The sequence below is a fragment of the Rhinolophus sinicus genome, linkage group LG05 (assembly GCF_036562045.2).
Source record: "Rhinolophus sinicus isolate RSC01 linkage group LG05, ASM3656204v1, whole genome shotgun sequence".
In the NCBI taxonomy this organism is placed as follows: domain Eukaryota; kingdom Metazoa; phylum Chordata; class Mammalia; order Chiroptera; family Rhinolophidae; genus Rhinolophus; species Rhinolophus sinicus.
In genome coordinates this window covers 143,697,526-143,715,230 of record NC_133755.1, presented here as the reverse complement: position 1 = coordinate 143,715,230, position 17,705 = coordinate 143,697,526, and the positions used below count along the sequence as shown (strand labels likewise).

The 17,705-nt window shown below is 36.3% G+C and overlaps 1 protein-coding gene across 2 annotated transcripts in view; it reads left to right on the top strand.

Annotated features, from left to right (window-relative positions):
* FRK (fyn related Src family tyrosine kinase) overlaps positions 1–14,715 on the top strand; it is an 89,130-nt gene extending 74,415 nt beyond the window's left edge. Inside the window, exons 5-8 of one of the 2 annotated variants that reach the window (XM_019741331.2) lie at positions 3,878–4,036; positions 11,988–12,169; positions 13,329–13,497; positions 13,879–14,715. In XM_019741331.2, the coding sequence (XP_019596890.2) occupies positions 3,878–4,036; positions 11,988–12,169; positions 13,329–13,497; positions 13,879–14,090 (722 nt within the window). In that variant the 3' untranslated portion in view covers positions 14,091–14,715. The remainder of the gene's footprint in view (positions 1–3,877; positions 4,037–11,987; positions 12,170–13,328; positions 13,498–13,878) is intronic. The other variant, XM_019741332.2, reaches the window with a different exon arrangement.
* The last annotated feature ends 2,990 nt before the right edge of the window (positions 14,716–17,705 follow it).

Here is a 17,705-nt window from a genome sequence, read left to right as displayed (position 1 = left end):
GTACTGAAAATTGAAAGTATACTAAAATCGATATTCATTCTGCCAGACATTATTTCCTCAATTTTAAAGGCGGGATAGGAAAATTTAGAGAGATTAAGTAACTTTCCTGAGACTTACTACTCATATAACATTGAGGCAAATCATGGTATGCCTCACTTTCATCACTTACAAAATAGAGTTCATACTAACGCTAACCTAGCAAGGTTGTTATGAAAATTAAATTAGGTCATTAGTGGAAATGCTTTACATTACATCTGGATCATTGTATGTGACAAATAAAAACTATTATTATGCTAACCATTATTATTATTAATACAAAATCAGTAAGAGGCAGAGCTAGAATTTGAACTCACGTCTGCTACTATAGTATCACACCACAAGGAAGTGACATTCTATGAAAGTGTAATGTTACTGGAATAGCTTCATATCTATTTCTAATTAACATAGGTAAGAATAATAACCAGAGACTAGAATATAGTTCTCTAGGGAGGGAGGGGCTCCATTATTGACCTCGTCCAGAATTCTTAGAGGTTTATTAAGCCACCTAGTAGCAGCACTTGAACACTTGGGTACTGCTGACTTCCAGGCTAGTGTAATGCCATGGTTGCCAAACTGTGTGCCAAGGCACATTGGGGCACCACAGTGAATTCACAGGGTGTCTCAGTTATTTTGAAGTTTTGAGGTAAACACCTCAAATACTGCACAAACTGCTATACAGTAAGGTAATTGGAAGTTTCAGCATTAGATCATGTTATTGACATCATATCTTTGTGAAGTTGGGTTTTTGGTGGTTACTGTGATCAAATACAAGTTCCATCTAAAAATCAGTGTGTAAAATAACAGGAATTCTGGGTAGCAGTGTTCTATCTGCTTCCAAGACTTGAGAAATTGTACAATGCCCAGTTAATGAATATATCTCTGTAGTAAGTAATTGTGATGAAGAATGAAATAAACAATTATTATTCTCTTTCAATTGATTGGTATTACTTTTCAAAAAGGGGTATTAAGTCATTAGGACACAAATACTGCTTCAGTTGTTTGGATTTAGCCAAGTAATCAGTAGAACTGTTGGGTATTCATTTTAGCTTAGGGGCAAAGTGAGAAAAGTTACTGAGACAGTGAGTATGCCATGAACTGACAAAGTTTGGGATCTTCTGGTATAAAAGTTAAGAGCATAAAGTTTGGTGTGAGGTACACCTGAGTCCAAACTTGGCTTTGCCCTCTTTGACTATTTTCACCTTTTGAATCTCTTCACCTGGAAGTGGGAATTATATTAGTTCCTACTTCATAGGGTTTTATAAGGATTCAATGTACATAAAATGTAAATAGTGCGTTCTTTAAAAATGTTAATAAGTTCCTGACAGATGTCCACTGATGTGCAAATTTGCTAGAGCAGGAGCCCAGGGCATTTACACCTGACACATGAAACAAGGGAGCAGAACTTTTAAGTGCCCAGATGCCATGTGAATACTTCAGGTGAGGACAATCTATTCCAACACCTGAGATTTTCATAGTCACTGTGTGTATGTGATTTTGAATCCTAATCTTGTTGACAACTGAGACTCAACTTTATCGTCCAATCTAATTATTCTTTTCCAAAAAGAAGCAGCTAGCTATCTATCGTAACATTGCTCTCTAAGGAAGGCCTTCTGGAGGTCAAAAGAGAACAAAAAAAAAAAATCAGATTTCTTATATTAAAAAAAGAAATGCCATGATAGTTTTCTCTCCAACAGAAATGATTATTATTGATTTACAGTGTGATAGTAGCAAACAGCTTTGGTGATTGGTTAAATGTCTTCACTTCACTGGGGCCATTAATCAATCTTAGCAGCTATTTATTGCTTAGCAGACTACCATGCAATAAAGATGAGCCTGAAATCAACTCCCACAGTAGCTTTGACAGACAAAAATTAATATTTAATGTTGCATTACAAGCTGAGTTGAGATTGGGTCTCCTCTGCTGTGCAGCTGGTCAGCTGTAACCAGCATAGCCAGCCTTCACTTGCAGAGGCTCCGAACGTACTGTGGTTCTAGCTATTATGCATAGTCTAATTTGGCAGTGATTTGAGTGTCCTGTATTTCATGAGTCTGATGCCCACCCAAAGTATCAACAGAGAACATATTAAACATATAAATTGTCTGAATGGTGATTATAATTTCTGCCATTACTGGAAGTTTTATGAGTCAGATTATTTTTTTTTTGGGGGGGGGGGGCTGGGAGGATCCCAATATATCCATATTTGACCATATGCCAAACTAGTTGTACCAACCAAGTACAAAGTCCTTTATTATGGTTTGGGTGCCTCATTTGTATTCAGATCCATTTTGCCACTATGATTCAAGATTTCAATCCTATTTGATTATGTGGAGCAAACCAATCGTAGAGATGAAATTGAGGGAGCTCAGCAAAAAGTGATGAAAAAGAGAGTAGGACATTTCCCTTTATCTTCCCTCTTCAAGTCATCACCGATTCCCCTCTTCAGCCTGTGAAAAAGTACATACAGTCGATCTGTTTGGCTTAGTCCAGAGTATGCATATTAATAATAATACAAATAATAGTCAACAGTCATTGAATACATATGTGCCAGGCATTGTTATTATCCTGATAATGATTTTATGATGTCAGTAAGTTATTAGCCACACTTTGCAGATGGAGCAACTGAAGTACAGAGATGTTTGGTAACTTGCTAAAGATCACACAGTGAGCCAGGGTTTGTTCAGAATCTGGAGTTTGATTGAGCCTAGGTTCTAGACTTCTAGACTGTAAAGGATATACCAAAGGATAGACTGCCTAAATGTTTTATGTGAAATGATCTGCAGGTAACATATAACTCTTCTTCACATTAGTAAATAAGTCAGAATGTTACCTTAGAATGTCAAAGGTTGACCATGCCTGGGTTCAAATATCAATTGTGAAGTCTTCAACATGAGAACATGATGAATGAAATGGAACACTCTCTTTGGGCATCAATGGAAATATTTGCACTATTCATAGTAAATACTGAAATGTGAAATTACAATAATACCTCTAAAACATCATATCCTAAAAGAAATGAAAGATTTAAAAATTACTGATGAAATGTAAACTCCAGATATCCTTCCTCCTCTTAGATCTGATTTGCTGTTAACCACTTTGCATGGTGAGTCTGAGATGAGCCATTTAAATACAATTTAATTGTAGATGAGTTTTCAGAATAGGTCCCAGTACTGTCTCCCTTATCATTTGGTCAATCTATTAAGACTCTGACTGCAGAAGTATTAATACAGGAGAAAATGTTGAATATCAATTTCAAGTTAGACACAAAAGACTGGTGGGAAAAACACTAAGTTTTGATTATTTTCTCCTTAGTTTATACTGTATGTCCCTACAGAATTAAGGGCATAAATATGGCCGAATGTAATTACTTTAGGATTGTTACTCAGCTGTTACCACAGTGGGTACTAAGGACAGGGCAGCTATTGGTCTTCCCTGGATCCTGGACCACAAAGCTCTGGCTGCAGTAATTAAACATTCAGTGTCTTCCAGCATTCATGTTACTAGAATGTCTTCTCTTTGTGTTCTTAAGATGCCTGCCTTGTTTTTTCAATTAGACTGTCAGTCTTTCCTTTTTTCTTCATTTTTCATGTGAACCTGAATCAACCTTTCTTCACCTACAGGTCATAACACATAAACTGCACACTCTCATGCACCAGCACATCAGTTATTAGGTTGCCCTGGCTGAACTGATTCTCCTCTTTGATAAATCTGAAGATTTGCGACATTGATGTTCTTACTTGACTGAGAGGCAGGAAGCAATCTTGGTGATTCCCACCAGGCTGCTGTGAGGATAGGAATGTCTCAATAGCAGAAAGTGATTTCCCCCTCTTCTTGTTTCAGGTTCAATGGATCCAAATGACTTCCTGAGGGAGGCACAGATAATGAAGAACCTAAGACATCCAAAGCTCATCCAGCTTTATGCTGTTTGCACTTTAGAAGATCCAATTTATATTATTACAGAGTTGATGAGACATGGAAGTCTGCAAGAATATCTCCAAAGTAAGCTAAAGACTTAATAAAAGGGAGAAAAAAAGAGTCATTTAGTTTAGTAAGTCCTATAAATGTCAATTTAGCAAGCTTTCTATAACCCAAAGGATATTTACTATGTGTATATCTGTGAGAATGAATGTTTTAACATTAAATTGCTTAACTACTCTTTTATAGGATATATACTGTGTACTCAAAGGGAGGAAAATATTTATGTAGTGGAAGAACAAATTGTTCACAATGGACATATTGGAGTACTTAAACGTAATGTGGAAGATTGAAGAACAAATGTTTTGCGTGATGCTTTGTTTCCTACAATAACTAATTGAATAATATCAGTCATGGACCAATATTTTCTATGGCTGAGAATTAGGGGACATAAAATACTTTTGGGAAAAGAGAGGGAGAGGTACCATCATTTTTTTTCTTTGCCAGTGTTTGACAACATTGTACTTGGTGTTTAAAATACTTTCACTGTTAGGCAATATTAGGATTTTCAGACTAAAAAGCAGAAATGTACTATTGCTTTATTTCTACATCTGCTTACTCTAGTCAGATAAGACTTAAGTGCATTGTAAAATTTTGGTGTTTATTAATAAATAATGTCATAAGCAATGATGTAATAAGCATTAAAATGAAATGTTAAAACTAGTTGAGATCAAGTACTGAGAAAATACATTTGTTGACCCTTGAACAGTATGGGGTTAGGGGTGCTCACCCCCCGGGCTGTTGAAAATGTACATATAACTTTTGACACCCCCCAACTTAACAATTGCTGTTGTCCCTTGGTATCAGTGGGGGATTTGTTCTAGGACCCCCTGCAGATATCAAAATCCACAGATGCCCAAGTCCCTATATAAAATGGCATAGATCAATGCATCTAGTTGGCCCTCTGTATCTGTGGACTGACTCCCAACTGCAGATCAAAACCAGTATAGGTATTTATTGAAAAAAAAAAATCCATGTATAAGTGAACTCGTGCAGTTCAAACCTGTGCTATGCAAGGGTCAACTGTAATTCATACTTAAAAAAGAGATTTTTCTATCTTTTCTTGAAATGTCAGAGTGGGAGTGATATAGTGTATGGAGGTAAAGGTAGGTGAGAATAATATAACAAAGATATCAGAAAGATAAGAGTATTCTCTTATTTCAGGGTAACTTGTGAAATTGGTGATATTAAGTTGTACAACTAGATTAGAAGAACCAAAAACATAAGGCCTGTTAAATGCTTTAAAAAACAGAAAACCCACAAAAATATACCTAGCTCCCTTCCAAAAAGATATGAAATCTAACAGCATCAGAATATGTTATCCATCATAGGAATACCAACCTTAACCATTGACCCCTTGGTCCTTATTCCCAGGGACAAAAGTACAGGAGCCATCTTAGGTCATCTCTAATAAAAGTACTTTGTCAAGGTCACTTATAACATTCACAGTTTTAAAGTCAATAGTCAATTTTTAATTCTCAGACCTATCAGCAGTATTTTATTTGATGGACACTATCTCCTTCTGGTAACAGTTCCTTCATTTAGCTTCCAGGACACTTCACTCAATGGCTTTTCCTCCTATCTTTCTCGCTGGTTCTCAATTTATGTGATTTCCCTCATTTCCCTCAGTATCAAGACCTCTCAGTATCTTGCAATTTTCCAGGACTCCTTTGCAACATTGCTAGTTCCCTTGATAATCTCAACCAGTTGCATTGTTTACTAACATTTGTGTATCAACAATTCCCCCAATTTATATCCTTCTATTACTTCAGAATCATATATCCAACTGCCGTCTTAACTTCTCTACTTAAATGTTATGCCAGTCTGGATAATGTAGGTATGATGCAGTAAGGAACAGCCTTGAAGTCCCAGAGACTTAACTCAAGTATTTATTTTGCTCATGGTACATGTACAAAAATAGATTGACTGGTGGCTCAGCTCTTTTGATCACCTTGGCGGGGGCACGAGATATAACTAACCTTATTCTGGCTCTTAAAGTTTCTGACCACAAGTGACAGAGGTGACTTTTGTACCCTTTCCATCCAGCCTAATCAAGTCAAAAGGAGTAGGGGAGCACAATTCTCTAAAGAGCTTGAAAGGAGACAAAAATACATGTTTGAGAACAGCCCTAATTTCTACTACATATGTCTATTAGACATTTTAAAACAACATGACCCAAACTGATCTTCTTGTATTATTTCCAGTAATCTGCTACTCTTGTGGTCCTTCTTTCTTTGACAATGTCAACAATCAGGCCTAATATCGTGGAGTCATTTCTACTTCTCCCATCCTATCTCTAAGCCGCCAGCAAATCCCATTATCTTGCTTTCCAAATATATCCTGGAATTTTCCGCTTCTCAACCCTCCCATGCTGGTCCAAGTTGTCAATCAACTCCCTCCTGGATTCTGTAATAGCCTCCTAATTGGTCTCCCTCTTTTAGTGCTTGTCTCCTTCAGTCTCTTCTTAATATAGTAGCTAGAGAGATCCTGTTAAAATGTAAATCAGATCTTGTACCTCCTTAGCTCAAAACTTTTAATGACTCCTATTTGTTCTTCTCTCTGGGGACCCATAAAGTCCCCAGGATCTGACTCTCCATTGACCACATCTCTTACCACTGTCCCCTGTTCACTCTGTGTCAACTACACTGCCTTTTTTTTTTTTTTTTCCGGCTCTTCATATCTTCCAGATGTGCTTGGCTTCAGGTGCTTCACACTTGCTGATTTTTAGATCTGAATTGTTTCCCATTACTTACCCACATAGTGTGCTTCCTCACTTCCTGAAAGTCTTCTGGAAATATCTTCAGACATCCTCATCATGGTGAGTCTTTTGCTGATCACCCTCTAAATTCTAAAATTTAATCTCCCTCTGACTCTTCATATTCTTCTTTTCTGGTTTTTGTTTTCTCTTTTATCTGTTAATCATCTGATAATGCACGACATTTATGTAGCTTATTTTTAGTATCTTGTAAAGTACAACTCCACGGGGGCAGAGATTTTTCTTTGTTTTAGTGCTAGAACAGTGTCTGGCACACAGGAGGTGTGAACTAATTATGCGTTGACTGACTGAATGAATAAATTGAAAGAGAGATTAAGTTGGGGCGCTCCTGAACCTAGTAAGATTGGGACTTGGAGTCAAGCTTGTTTTGAGGCTTTTGGTATCTGCTTGAAAAGATCCCTTATTACACTGCAAACTCCTCTGAGGATTTCTGTGGCTTGTTGATGTGTTTTACTCAGGGTTGAGCATGAATCCTGTCATCTTCTGGGTAGGGACATGAAGGTCAATTTACCAAAGCTACCATTTTCCAGGACACTTAGCAGCAAGGAGGAGTAATGAAAATATGCCCACTATAGACAATCCCTTCCCAATCAGGAGGGTTTAAATTCAACGAAGTGATCTTATAATGAATCTGCCACTCTTAAACAGCCTATCATGATAAATATTAAGCTGAAAGACTCTTGAGTAATGGGACATAATTGAAAATATTTTCTTGCTGCAGATGTAAATTGTCACAAGTCTGTGAACAACCTTTACATCAGTTTTGACATCTGGCTATTTTATTAGAAGTGTGTTCTGAGGTCGACTTAAGCAGTTCCTAAGCTACTGCACTCTTTCAGGGCAAGAGATGTGTTATTAGTCAATTTCCTTCTCTATTGTGCCTGTCAGTGAAAACCTTTTATATCCACTGTAATAGGATTGGATATTGTATTTGATAGTTGAAATAACATACATATTTTCCTATAGAACCATCTTTGTAATCTCTAAGCTTGGCTGAATATTTTTTTGCAATACAGTTCTCCAAAATGGGAGAAGCTTGTCAAAAAATGTTAGCATTGAGGGTAATTGATACAGGTAATTCCTACTGAAGTTTAAAGAGGATAACTATTTGCAGTTTTTTTTGTTTTTTTTTCAGTTTAGTTGGGCTTGTTTTCTTTCCAATAAATACCTATAGAGCATCTGACATATGTCAGGATATTTCCTTTAAAAAAATATAAATCAAGTTCTAGTGTCATTCTTATTGTTCATCATTCTCATTGACAGTTCACTTAAGTGGACTGATGTGGACAGGGGTGTTTCCATTGAGATACCCTTTAACTGAATACAACTACATAACGAGTTGCCATTTGTGTGAATGGAAGTCTCTTCATCGTCCCTGACATTAGGGTGCTCAGGAGTGATGTGTAAGGTAAGTTTTCGGCAGGCAGTATAGAATAGTTCTTGAGAGAATACGATTTTGACCTAAAACATACCTGGATTTCAATCTCCACTCTACAACATATTACCTGTTCCTCAGAGTAGCAGGAACCCCCGTGAAATGGGGCAAATAATAATAGTTACTTCATATAATTGTTATGAGTTATTAAGTGAGGTGATTTACTAGAATTCCACCACATGGGATAGTGGTGAGAGAGGAGCATGCACATTTTAATTTTTTTCTGTAAAAAGTACTATATAGCACTTACTATGTGCCAGGCATTTTTCTAAGTCCTCTACAAATATTAATGTAGTTCATTATTCTTACAACCTCATGAATTATTATTATTATCACCCCTAGCTTATAGTTGAAGAAACTAGGGGATGGAGAGGATAAGTAACTTATCCAAGGTGCTTGAGTTAAAATTCAGACTCAGGAAATCTGGCTTCATAGTCTAAGCTTTTAATGAAATGCATAAGACTGATGTTATTTTCCTAACACCAACCTGTATTCATTATCTATTACTGCACAACAAATTACTCCAAAACTTGGTGGCTTTTTAAAGCAGCAAACATTTATTTTCTCACAGTTTCTGTGGTCAGGAATCCACAGGTGGAGTTGAGCTGGGCCTTCCAGCTCAGGGTTTCTCACAAGTCTGCAGTGAAAGCATTGCCAGGTGCTCCAGTAACCTGAAGTTTCTGCAGGAGGTTGATTTACTTTCAGTTTTATGCATATGATTATTGGCATGAAGTTGGTTCCTCTGGGGCTGTTGGACTGAAGAACTCATTTCCTTGCTGGTATTGGCTGGAAGCAGCCTTAAGTTCCTTGTTACATGGACCTCTACAACATGGCAGTTGGCTTTATCATAGCAGAGTGAGCAAGCGAGAGAACAAGGGAGATAAAACTTCCAGCAAGATGAAGTCACCGTCTTTTGTAACTTCTCTTGGAAGTGATACCCATCACTTTTGTCATAGACTATGTGTTAAAAATGAGTTACTTGGTTCAGACCATGCTCAATAGAAGGGGATTTCACAACGGTGTGAATACCAGGAAGCAGAGAATATTGGATGCTACTTTTGAGGCTGCCTACCACGTAGTCTAGGACTTATCACCAGCTTATCTTAAACTTTTTAATGTTTATTTTTTTATTGAGTGACTTTGATATCAAAAAGCTTAGCTATTTTGTCCATCAGAGCTCAGTGCCACAATGATTTACCCTTATGCTGCATACTAAGTTAGAGTTTGTCTTTTTGCTTATAGTTTGTCATTTTAGATGGAATAATTAACGTGATCTGCTATAGCATACAACTCAAAAATCTCAGTGACATAATAAAAATAGGCATTGTTGATATACCCCAGCCACCTCTTCTGGGTGGCTTTAAATTAGGGCACAGAAATTTAGGCTCCTTTCATCACATCTTTGTCATTTCAAAATTCATCTCTCCTAGCTACAAAGATGTGGGAGATTTTAAGAATCAGGCCTGTAAACGATGAATATCTCTGCACACACTGCAGTCCACAGAACTAGTGACATGGTCCAATTTAAATGCAAGGGAAAATGGGGAATATAGTTTTCTGTGTGTGCCCAGGAATAAAAGGACAAATGGATCAGTGAGCATTTAGTTAGTTTCACCTCACATCCTATTTAAATATGCTGATTGCATTAAAATCATAAATATATATTCATATACACACACATACACTGTGCGTAGGTCCTTACCATTTCAAAAAATGTCCTTGACTCTGTTTATTTTAATTTTTTTAAAATTTAAAAAGATAGCACATTTGTAGAAAGTACATATATCATATAGTATAATTTATTATTAATTATAAAATGAGCAAGTGAACAGCTGTGCAGCCACTGTACAAGACTTGAGAACATGACCAGCACTCCAAAAACCTCCTGAGTATGTTGTCAGTGACAAACCTTCACTATCATAAATTTCATAATTGCTTCCCTTGACTTACATTTTCCTCTACCACGACCCCCCCCCCCCCTTTTTTTGGTCTTCCCTTCTTCACTAGAGTTTTGGGAATTGACATCTCCTCTTACTGTCTCCATGTTTTCAGCTCCTGTCTAGCCTCCAGCCTCCAGCCCCTTATAGTCCATCTCCAGTGAAACTGCTCTTCCTGCCACCAGGGCAACCAATGAGTACCTACTTATTATATTTAACATATGCCATTTAGCCCTTATCTTGGTGGACTTTTTTGTGGAGTTTGACAATGGTGGTGACTTTCTCTTTCTCAAAACCTTTAACTATAATGATGTTCTTTTCTGATTCTCCTCTCATCCTTCTCAGTTTTCTTACAGGTTTATCTTCCTTTGCCCTCCCTAAATGTAGGGGTTTTTCATGATTCTATCACTTTCTAGCAACCCCAGACACTTTTAATGTTTAACTCCCACTCATAAACTATCACTATTAAATCAGTACCTCTAGCTGCATGCTCTCTCCTGAGCTTCAGACCCATATACTGTTTTTCTGTTAGTCATTTCCATTTGGGTAATCCACAGGCATCTCTAGCTTAACAAGTCCTAAACTATTTAATTCTGATTAGGCAGCAGCAATGATAACAATAACAGGTAGGGTTTACTGAGTTCTTTCTAGGTGCTTAGGCACTGTCCTAAGTGCTTTACATGTATTAACTCATTTTAATTCTCTTTTTAACAATTAATACCATAATTACAATTATTGCTATAGACATGCGGAAACGGTGGCATAGGAGTGTTTAGAAGCTTGCCCAAAGTCAGGAAAGAAATTTGAGGCAGAGAGAGCCCAGATCCAAATTCTGGCACTCTAGTTTCAAACCAGTCTTCCTAACCTCTGTACTGTATAGTTGCCTCTCAAGGCAAAAGTTGTGCCTAAGACTCTTGACCATGAGTCCAAAACACTTTTTGTAATATTTGGCTTAGTCGGGAATAATGATAGTTTGAATTTATATGAAACCTTTTTAATGCTTCAGAAATCTGAAGACAATGACTGAGAATGTGGTAGCTAAACACTCTCCAGGGATGGCTGACTCCATTTCACATTTCACAAAGTCATCACAAAATAACTAACCTCTCTCCTAATGATCACACTGACCCTACTATGTGAATTTCCTATATTTAGTTATACAGGATGAGCAGTAGGAGAAACTATTTTTATTAAATGTATGTCCATGCCTGCAGAGATGAACAACCTATTCTAAGAATAATAGGCTAAGAATGGGAAATAAAAAAAATGTATCAAGCTTAATGGAGTACAAATATAATATACACATTTTATAACTACTGATTGACTCTTCATTTTTGTTAGTGAGCTAGTTTTGAAGAATAGTACAGTGAAATAATGAGAACTTTCATTTGCTCAGACATGCAAATTAGCATTGTTTTTAAGATCAAAGACTAAAAGAAATTTTTCAATGTTTGAAAGAAATCCAGACTTGAGCAAGTAACAATTTTCATGAAGAGATGAGCTTGGTGATATGTGTTATGGACAAAGGCGATGCCCAACTCTTTCAGATGGCTATAGCTGTGTTTGGATCATGTGATACTGTTGCTTCTTTCTCTGTGTAATGTTTATTCAGGGAAGGGCATTGAAATGTGTTTGGACTCTGAAAATCATTGCCTCATTGACCCTTTACAGGAAGTGAAATCATTTGTATGGTTATATTTTTTTCGTAACAGATCAGTGCTATGGCACTTAATACAACTGATAGCTCATTCATCAAGATTCTCAGAATTCACTTCAATAGTTGAAATATTCCCCAAAGTAAATCTCTTATTTTTTCTTGTTGCCTAGATGATGCTGGATCAAAAATCCATCTGCCTCAGCAGGTAGACATGGCGGCACAAGTTGCCTCTGGAATGGCCTATCTGGAGTCCCAGAACTATATACATAGAGATCTGGCTGCCAGAAATGTCCTTGTTGGTGAACATAATATCTACAAAGTGGCAGATTTTGGACTTGCAAGAGTTTTTAAGGTGAATTTGTTTGTTTTAATTAGTTTTTGTAATGGGTCAAAATCCTAACACACCAGTAGACTAATAGATTTACTGTTATTCTTCAAAATAATGTTTCTCCAAGTTCTGTGGCCCATAGAACACTTCAATAGCCCAAGGCCTTCAATAGCCCAAGGCTCACTCTACCTCCCATTTCTGTTTCTTCACTAAGGAGAAGGAAACTGAGAACATGATGACCAACCAGATGGAAAAGTATGAAATTAAGTTTGTGGTTGAATTAATGATCTACTTTTCAATACCAGTAGCCTCTGTCTGCCTCTATTTTCTTTACAAAAAGTAGTCACACTTTGTACACATTTACCCTACCAGCATTTGCTCACTTTATGCCAGGCTAACATGCATGCTGCCAGAATTCTTCAGCAATCATGGAATTTTTAATTCCTGCCACCTCCTGTCCCATGTCCTATTTCATGATATTATGTCAACAGACACTGATATAGGAGATATAATATTCATTGTCTTTTTTCTAAATTTAATTTCTACATTATATCCTAAAATTGTAGGTGTGGGGCATAAAACACAACAAATAAATGATTCTCTTTTGAATTTCATGAATTCATCATCTTTTCTTTCTGTAGATTAATTAGAACCCCAGTGAATGATATATTAATATCATTTGGATCCTACTTTTGAGTATTAGAAAGTGGTTACATGATAATTACCAAAGTCAGTGGCTCTTTAGTACCAGCAGTAAATCAGAAAACAGACAGGCTTTGCTTTCGTTTTTTTTTTTTTTTTTTTTAAATTTACTAAAGCCCACATCAAAAGCCAGTATCATCGCACATGAATTTTTCCATATGCAGTAGAATTGACTAACAGTGCTATTTTTAGCACACAGTAGGCTCTCAAATAATGTTCTATTAATGATTTCTCACAGATTTTTCAGTCTTGTATGTCATATTTGGAATTTGCTACTGTAACTATCCATTGAACTGAGCTTACCTTGAATCTTTTTCCTCTAAATTTTAATGTGAAGCATGTAACAGATGAATGAGGGTGGCAAAAAAAACAAACATATATATATATATATATATATATATATATATATATATATATACACATACACACACACACATATATATATATCACTTTAAGTTGGTTTGATTTCTTAATGCTTTAGCAGGTAGATAATGAAGACATCTATGAATCTAAACACGAAATAAAGCTGCCAGTGAAGTGGACTGCGCCTGAAGCTATTCGTACTAATAAATTCAGCATTAAGTCCGATGTGTGGTCATTTGGAATCCTTCTTTATGAAATCATTACTTATGGCAAAATGCCTTATAGTGGTGAGTAATTAATTCTGAAGTGGACTTTTCTGCTGCAGGTCACTTACTTAGGTGTGACTTTAACTGCTTTGCCCAGACTTAGAGGGCAGAGTTATGAGGCTGACCACACCATGTGCCTTTGGGAGCATAAGAAATAAAATTTGATGATGATGATTTGCATTAATGAGGTGGTTTATTGCCTCCTCCTTTGCTCTTGAATTTCAGTCTTATAGACATTACTTGATGCAGGATTTAGTTTAATCTCTGCAGCCTGGGAAGGGGATGGAAGATCTCATAACTTCACCAAGAAAATCAATTTCCTATAGTGTAAGTATCTCTGGATTTAATACTCTTTTTTTTTTTTTAAACTTGTTTTTTGTTGATTTCGTTCTATATTTTCAGATATGACAGGTGCTCAGGTAATCCACAAGTTGAGTCAAAACTACAGACTCCCTCAACCACCTAATTGCCCACTGCAATTCTATAACATCATGATGGAATGCTGGAATGCAGAGCCTAAGGAACGGCCAACATTTGAGAGACTGCATTTTAAACTTGAAGACTATTTTGAAACAGACTCTTCATATTCAGATGCAAATAACTTCATAAGATGAACAGCGAAGAAGAGAATTAATTAATGAAATAGAATGAAGTTCAGTAATCAGTCCAGAAATACAACCTTATTAACCAACTGCAAAATGACTTCATCTTGACATATTCAAGTGATAGGGTCAGTTTGGCCAGGTAATTTTAGAAAAATTATGTGTGCATTTTATTGATAGGGCTACACTGCAGGACAATCTAAGATGGTCTATCATTTTCTCATTGCCTGGCAAAATCAACCGCACTAACCAAAGTTATTTTTCTTTTTAAAAGATACTTACAATTCTATTTATTGTTTGAAATGCTCATCAAGAGGATCAACAAATGATAGTCAATTTTTACTCAGTGACTGTTATAGCACTTTCCTGTTTACTGATTAAAGTGGTTATTCATTATTCCTCAGATCGCTGAATCCCATCAGGCTGTTATTATGAAGGAATTTGATTGCTTTGCTGCACAGCAGGACCTGTGCTTTGAGATTCTTTTTTTCTCTTTTAAAATATCCCGCAACTACAATGATAGTAAAGCCATGTTAAATGACTTGATTGTACTTGGAGTAATTGCACATATTTTTTTCCTATGCATAAAAATATGAAGCAGCTGTTGAGAAAAAGAATTAAAATTTCTCTCATTTTGTGGAAGGAAATGATGGAATTTTTCTCTACCTCAGTATGTGTCATCTGAGAATCATCTACATTAGTTTTAATCTCTTACTGTTAAGAATCAGATTGCAAAGCTGATGAGTTATTATCTGTGGACATATGCAAGAAACATCTAATACCCAGCAAGATCTAGAAGTAAGTATCAAAATAGTTTAGGAAAATGAGAAGGGAGCAATAGGATTGCTATGGCCTACAAATAATTCTGAGTAATTAAAAAAATAATATACCTTTGGCATTATAGGCCAGAGTTTAAAATTGACTACAAAACAGGTCAAGCTGTTTCAGGTCTTGAGGCTGGGAATAATGTTTGACCTTGATTGTGAAACTATACTTTTTGTCAAGAGGGTTTTTACTCATTTTAAATTTGCATTAACGTTTGTAAGAATATTAATCGTCTTTTTAAGCAATGGATGTATCAAATTTTGTGCCTCATTAGATGATTAGGGAGAGTTCTCAAAGGTAGTTTCAAAATCAAATACATATTCAATGATCTTCTGATGTAAAGCAATATGAATGAAACTAGCCACGAGAAAGCAGATTATTTTGAGTATATTCTGTCATTTCTTTTTAAAGGGAAAGAAGAACATATATAAGCAGTTACAGAACCTCATTCAAAGTGGATTACACACTAAGTCAATTTGTAAATTCTCTAACTGGAAGACAGGAGTAGGAAGGGTTCCAGGCACAATGCCATTAGTAGTTCAATGATGTCAACTAAGATTCAAATCCTTTCTGACCGTAGCCTCTGCCACAAGCATGGTCCTCATTCTCGGGGTCACAGATGACTGTCATTAGCAACTGGAGCTCCCTGTTCTCTCCTCTTCATCTGATAAGAGAAAATGGGAAGCCGAGCTCTCTGCGTTTTCATCTTGCATAAAAATCATTCTATTTTTCTGTTTGGACAAATTGGGGTCATATGCCCAGCCTTGTGCCAATAATAGACTTAATGTGAATATTATGTGCTGATTGACTTAGGGTGAGTTCTGCCACTGTAGCTGGCAATGTAGTCATCTTTCTTGGAGACAGTTTGGGAGGTTGATTATCTAAATAAAATTAGAAAAGATTAGATGCTAGATAGGTGTCAGTTAAGGAGAAAAATCACCTGAGATGTGGTAGGGGTGTGTGTGTGTGTGTGTGTGTGTGTGTGTGTGTGTGTAAAGTAGGTGTATGCACGTTCACTGAAACTTTTCTGAAACTAAAATGGGTCATGTAGAACTAATAATTATAGAGTCTCTTGATTACTTTATGAACAGAAAATATTTGTAAAATAGGGTAAACACTAATCTTTGTAATCAGTTGACTATGTATAGGACTTCAATTATTTAGTTAAAATCATCAAGTCTAATTGTGAAAGTTCAACTTCTATATAACTTATCTTTTTGTAGCAGATAATAATAACACATTTTTAGTAAGATCTGATTTTTCAAAAGTATAAAGATGATCGTTGTTTTTTTTAATACCACCTGAAACCCATTTAACTTTCTATGCTTGATTCTTGGAGATGTTTATGTTCAAGGTTCTGTCAAAGCAATCTATTATTCTTGTTTTTTACCTGATGGATCATGGTGAAAAACAATGGATTCAGTTATGAGAAGCAGTAATAGATTTTTTTTAACTGACATGAATTTCTTTCCACGTATAGAATAAAAGGATCCAGAAAAGATAAGTTGAATTTCCCTACAATGAGCCAGCTCTTGTTAAATTTACCACCCATAAATTGTAGCAAAGCACTTTCTGTGTAATGTTTTATTTATGTAATTCAGTTATTTGGAAGTGGTGGTGAGGGATGTGAGTACATGATTTCAAGTGGTATTTCAAATCTCTTTTGACAAAACCTAAGAATTTTTATAACAGGAAAAATTCAAAATTCCACTAAGCCTCTTTTCAGGTTAGGAAGGAAATAAGTTTACATTACTTAAGATCAAAGGAGGCACAGAATGGACTTTTAATAGTTGTGGAACCTGAACATTGTGTCATGAGAAACAGGTAAAGTCAAAGTGACCAGCAATCTGCAAACTGCACTATAGCAGTGGGGACGCTTAAAGGACACCAAAAAACGTGCCATGGGGAAATATTAGGCTGGGCCCATTCACACCGTTTGCTTACAACATGTGTCTGCATGGCGACTGCATGGACTGACTGAACCAAAAGAGGCCCAAACTCTTTCGATTCTATGATGGCCTAAAGGGATCAATTGTCTTGGAAAGATGACGTACTGTCACCCAGCTGGAGCTTCCTGGAAAAAGCAGGGCCCAGGTGGTGAGCCATGGCTTTGCCAAAGATATGCCCTACATGCAATAATGCTTTTCATGGTCTAACTGAGCATATGGGTTTTGGACCAAACAGCTTTGTGGGTAGTGTGTGTGTGCTGCATTTTCAGGACTCTGCACATATACATTATATGAACTGGAATGGTGGTGATTTGGGTATTTATTAAAATTGTGTCATTGTGTTCTTCCATAAAGAAAAGCCACTCTTAAAAAATGTAGATGAGTTTTGTAACCATGGGTATTGGAATTGCCTGTGGGCTCATCTGGAAATATTTGGTTCTTGTGTTTCCTGGCATCATTACAGAGAAATTTTGGTCTATAACCTTAAACGTGATCCAAAAATTCAGTGTCGTAGGATAAAAAAGGTGGATAGTTTGGTGAATACTTACAAATCTTTTAAATCTATGACCCCAACAATAATTCAATAATTTAATTTTCACAGTGTCTATTATTATTATTATTATTATTATTATTATTTTATATTAATTTCAGGTGTACAGCATAGTGGTTAGACATTAGATAATTTAAGAAGTGATCCCCCTGACTAGTCTGGTACCCACCTATACATACTTATTACCATATTATTGACTACATTCCCTATGCTTTACTTTATATCCCAGGACTATTTTGTAACTACCAATTTGTACTTTTTCACCCTACCCCCCAACCCCCTCCCATCTATCACCACGATAAA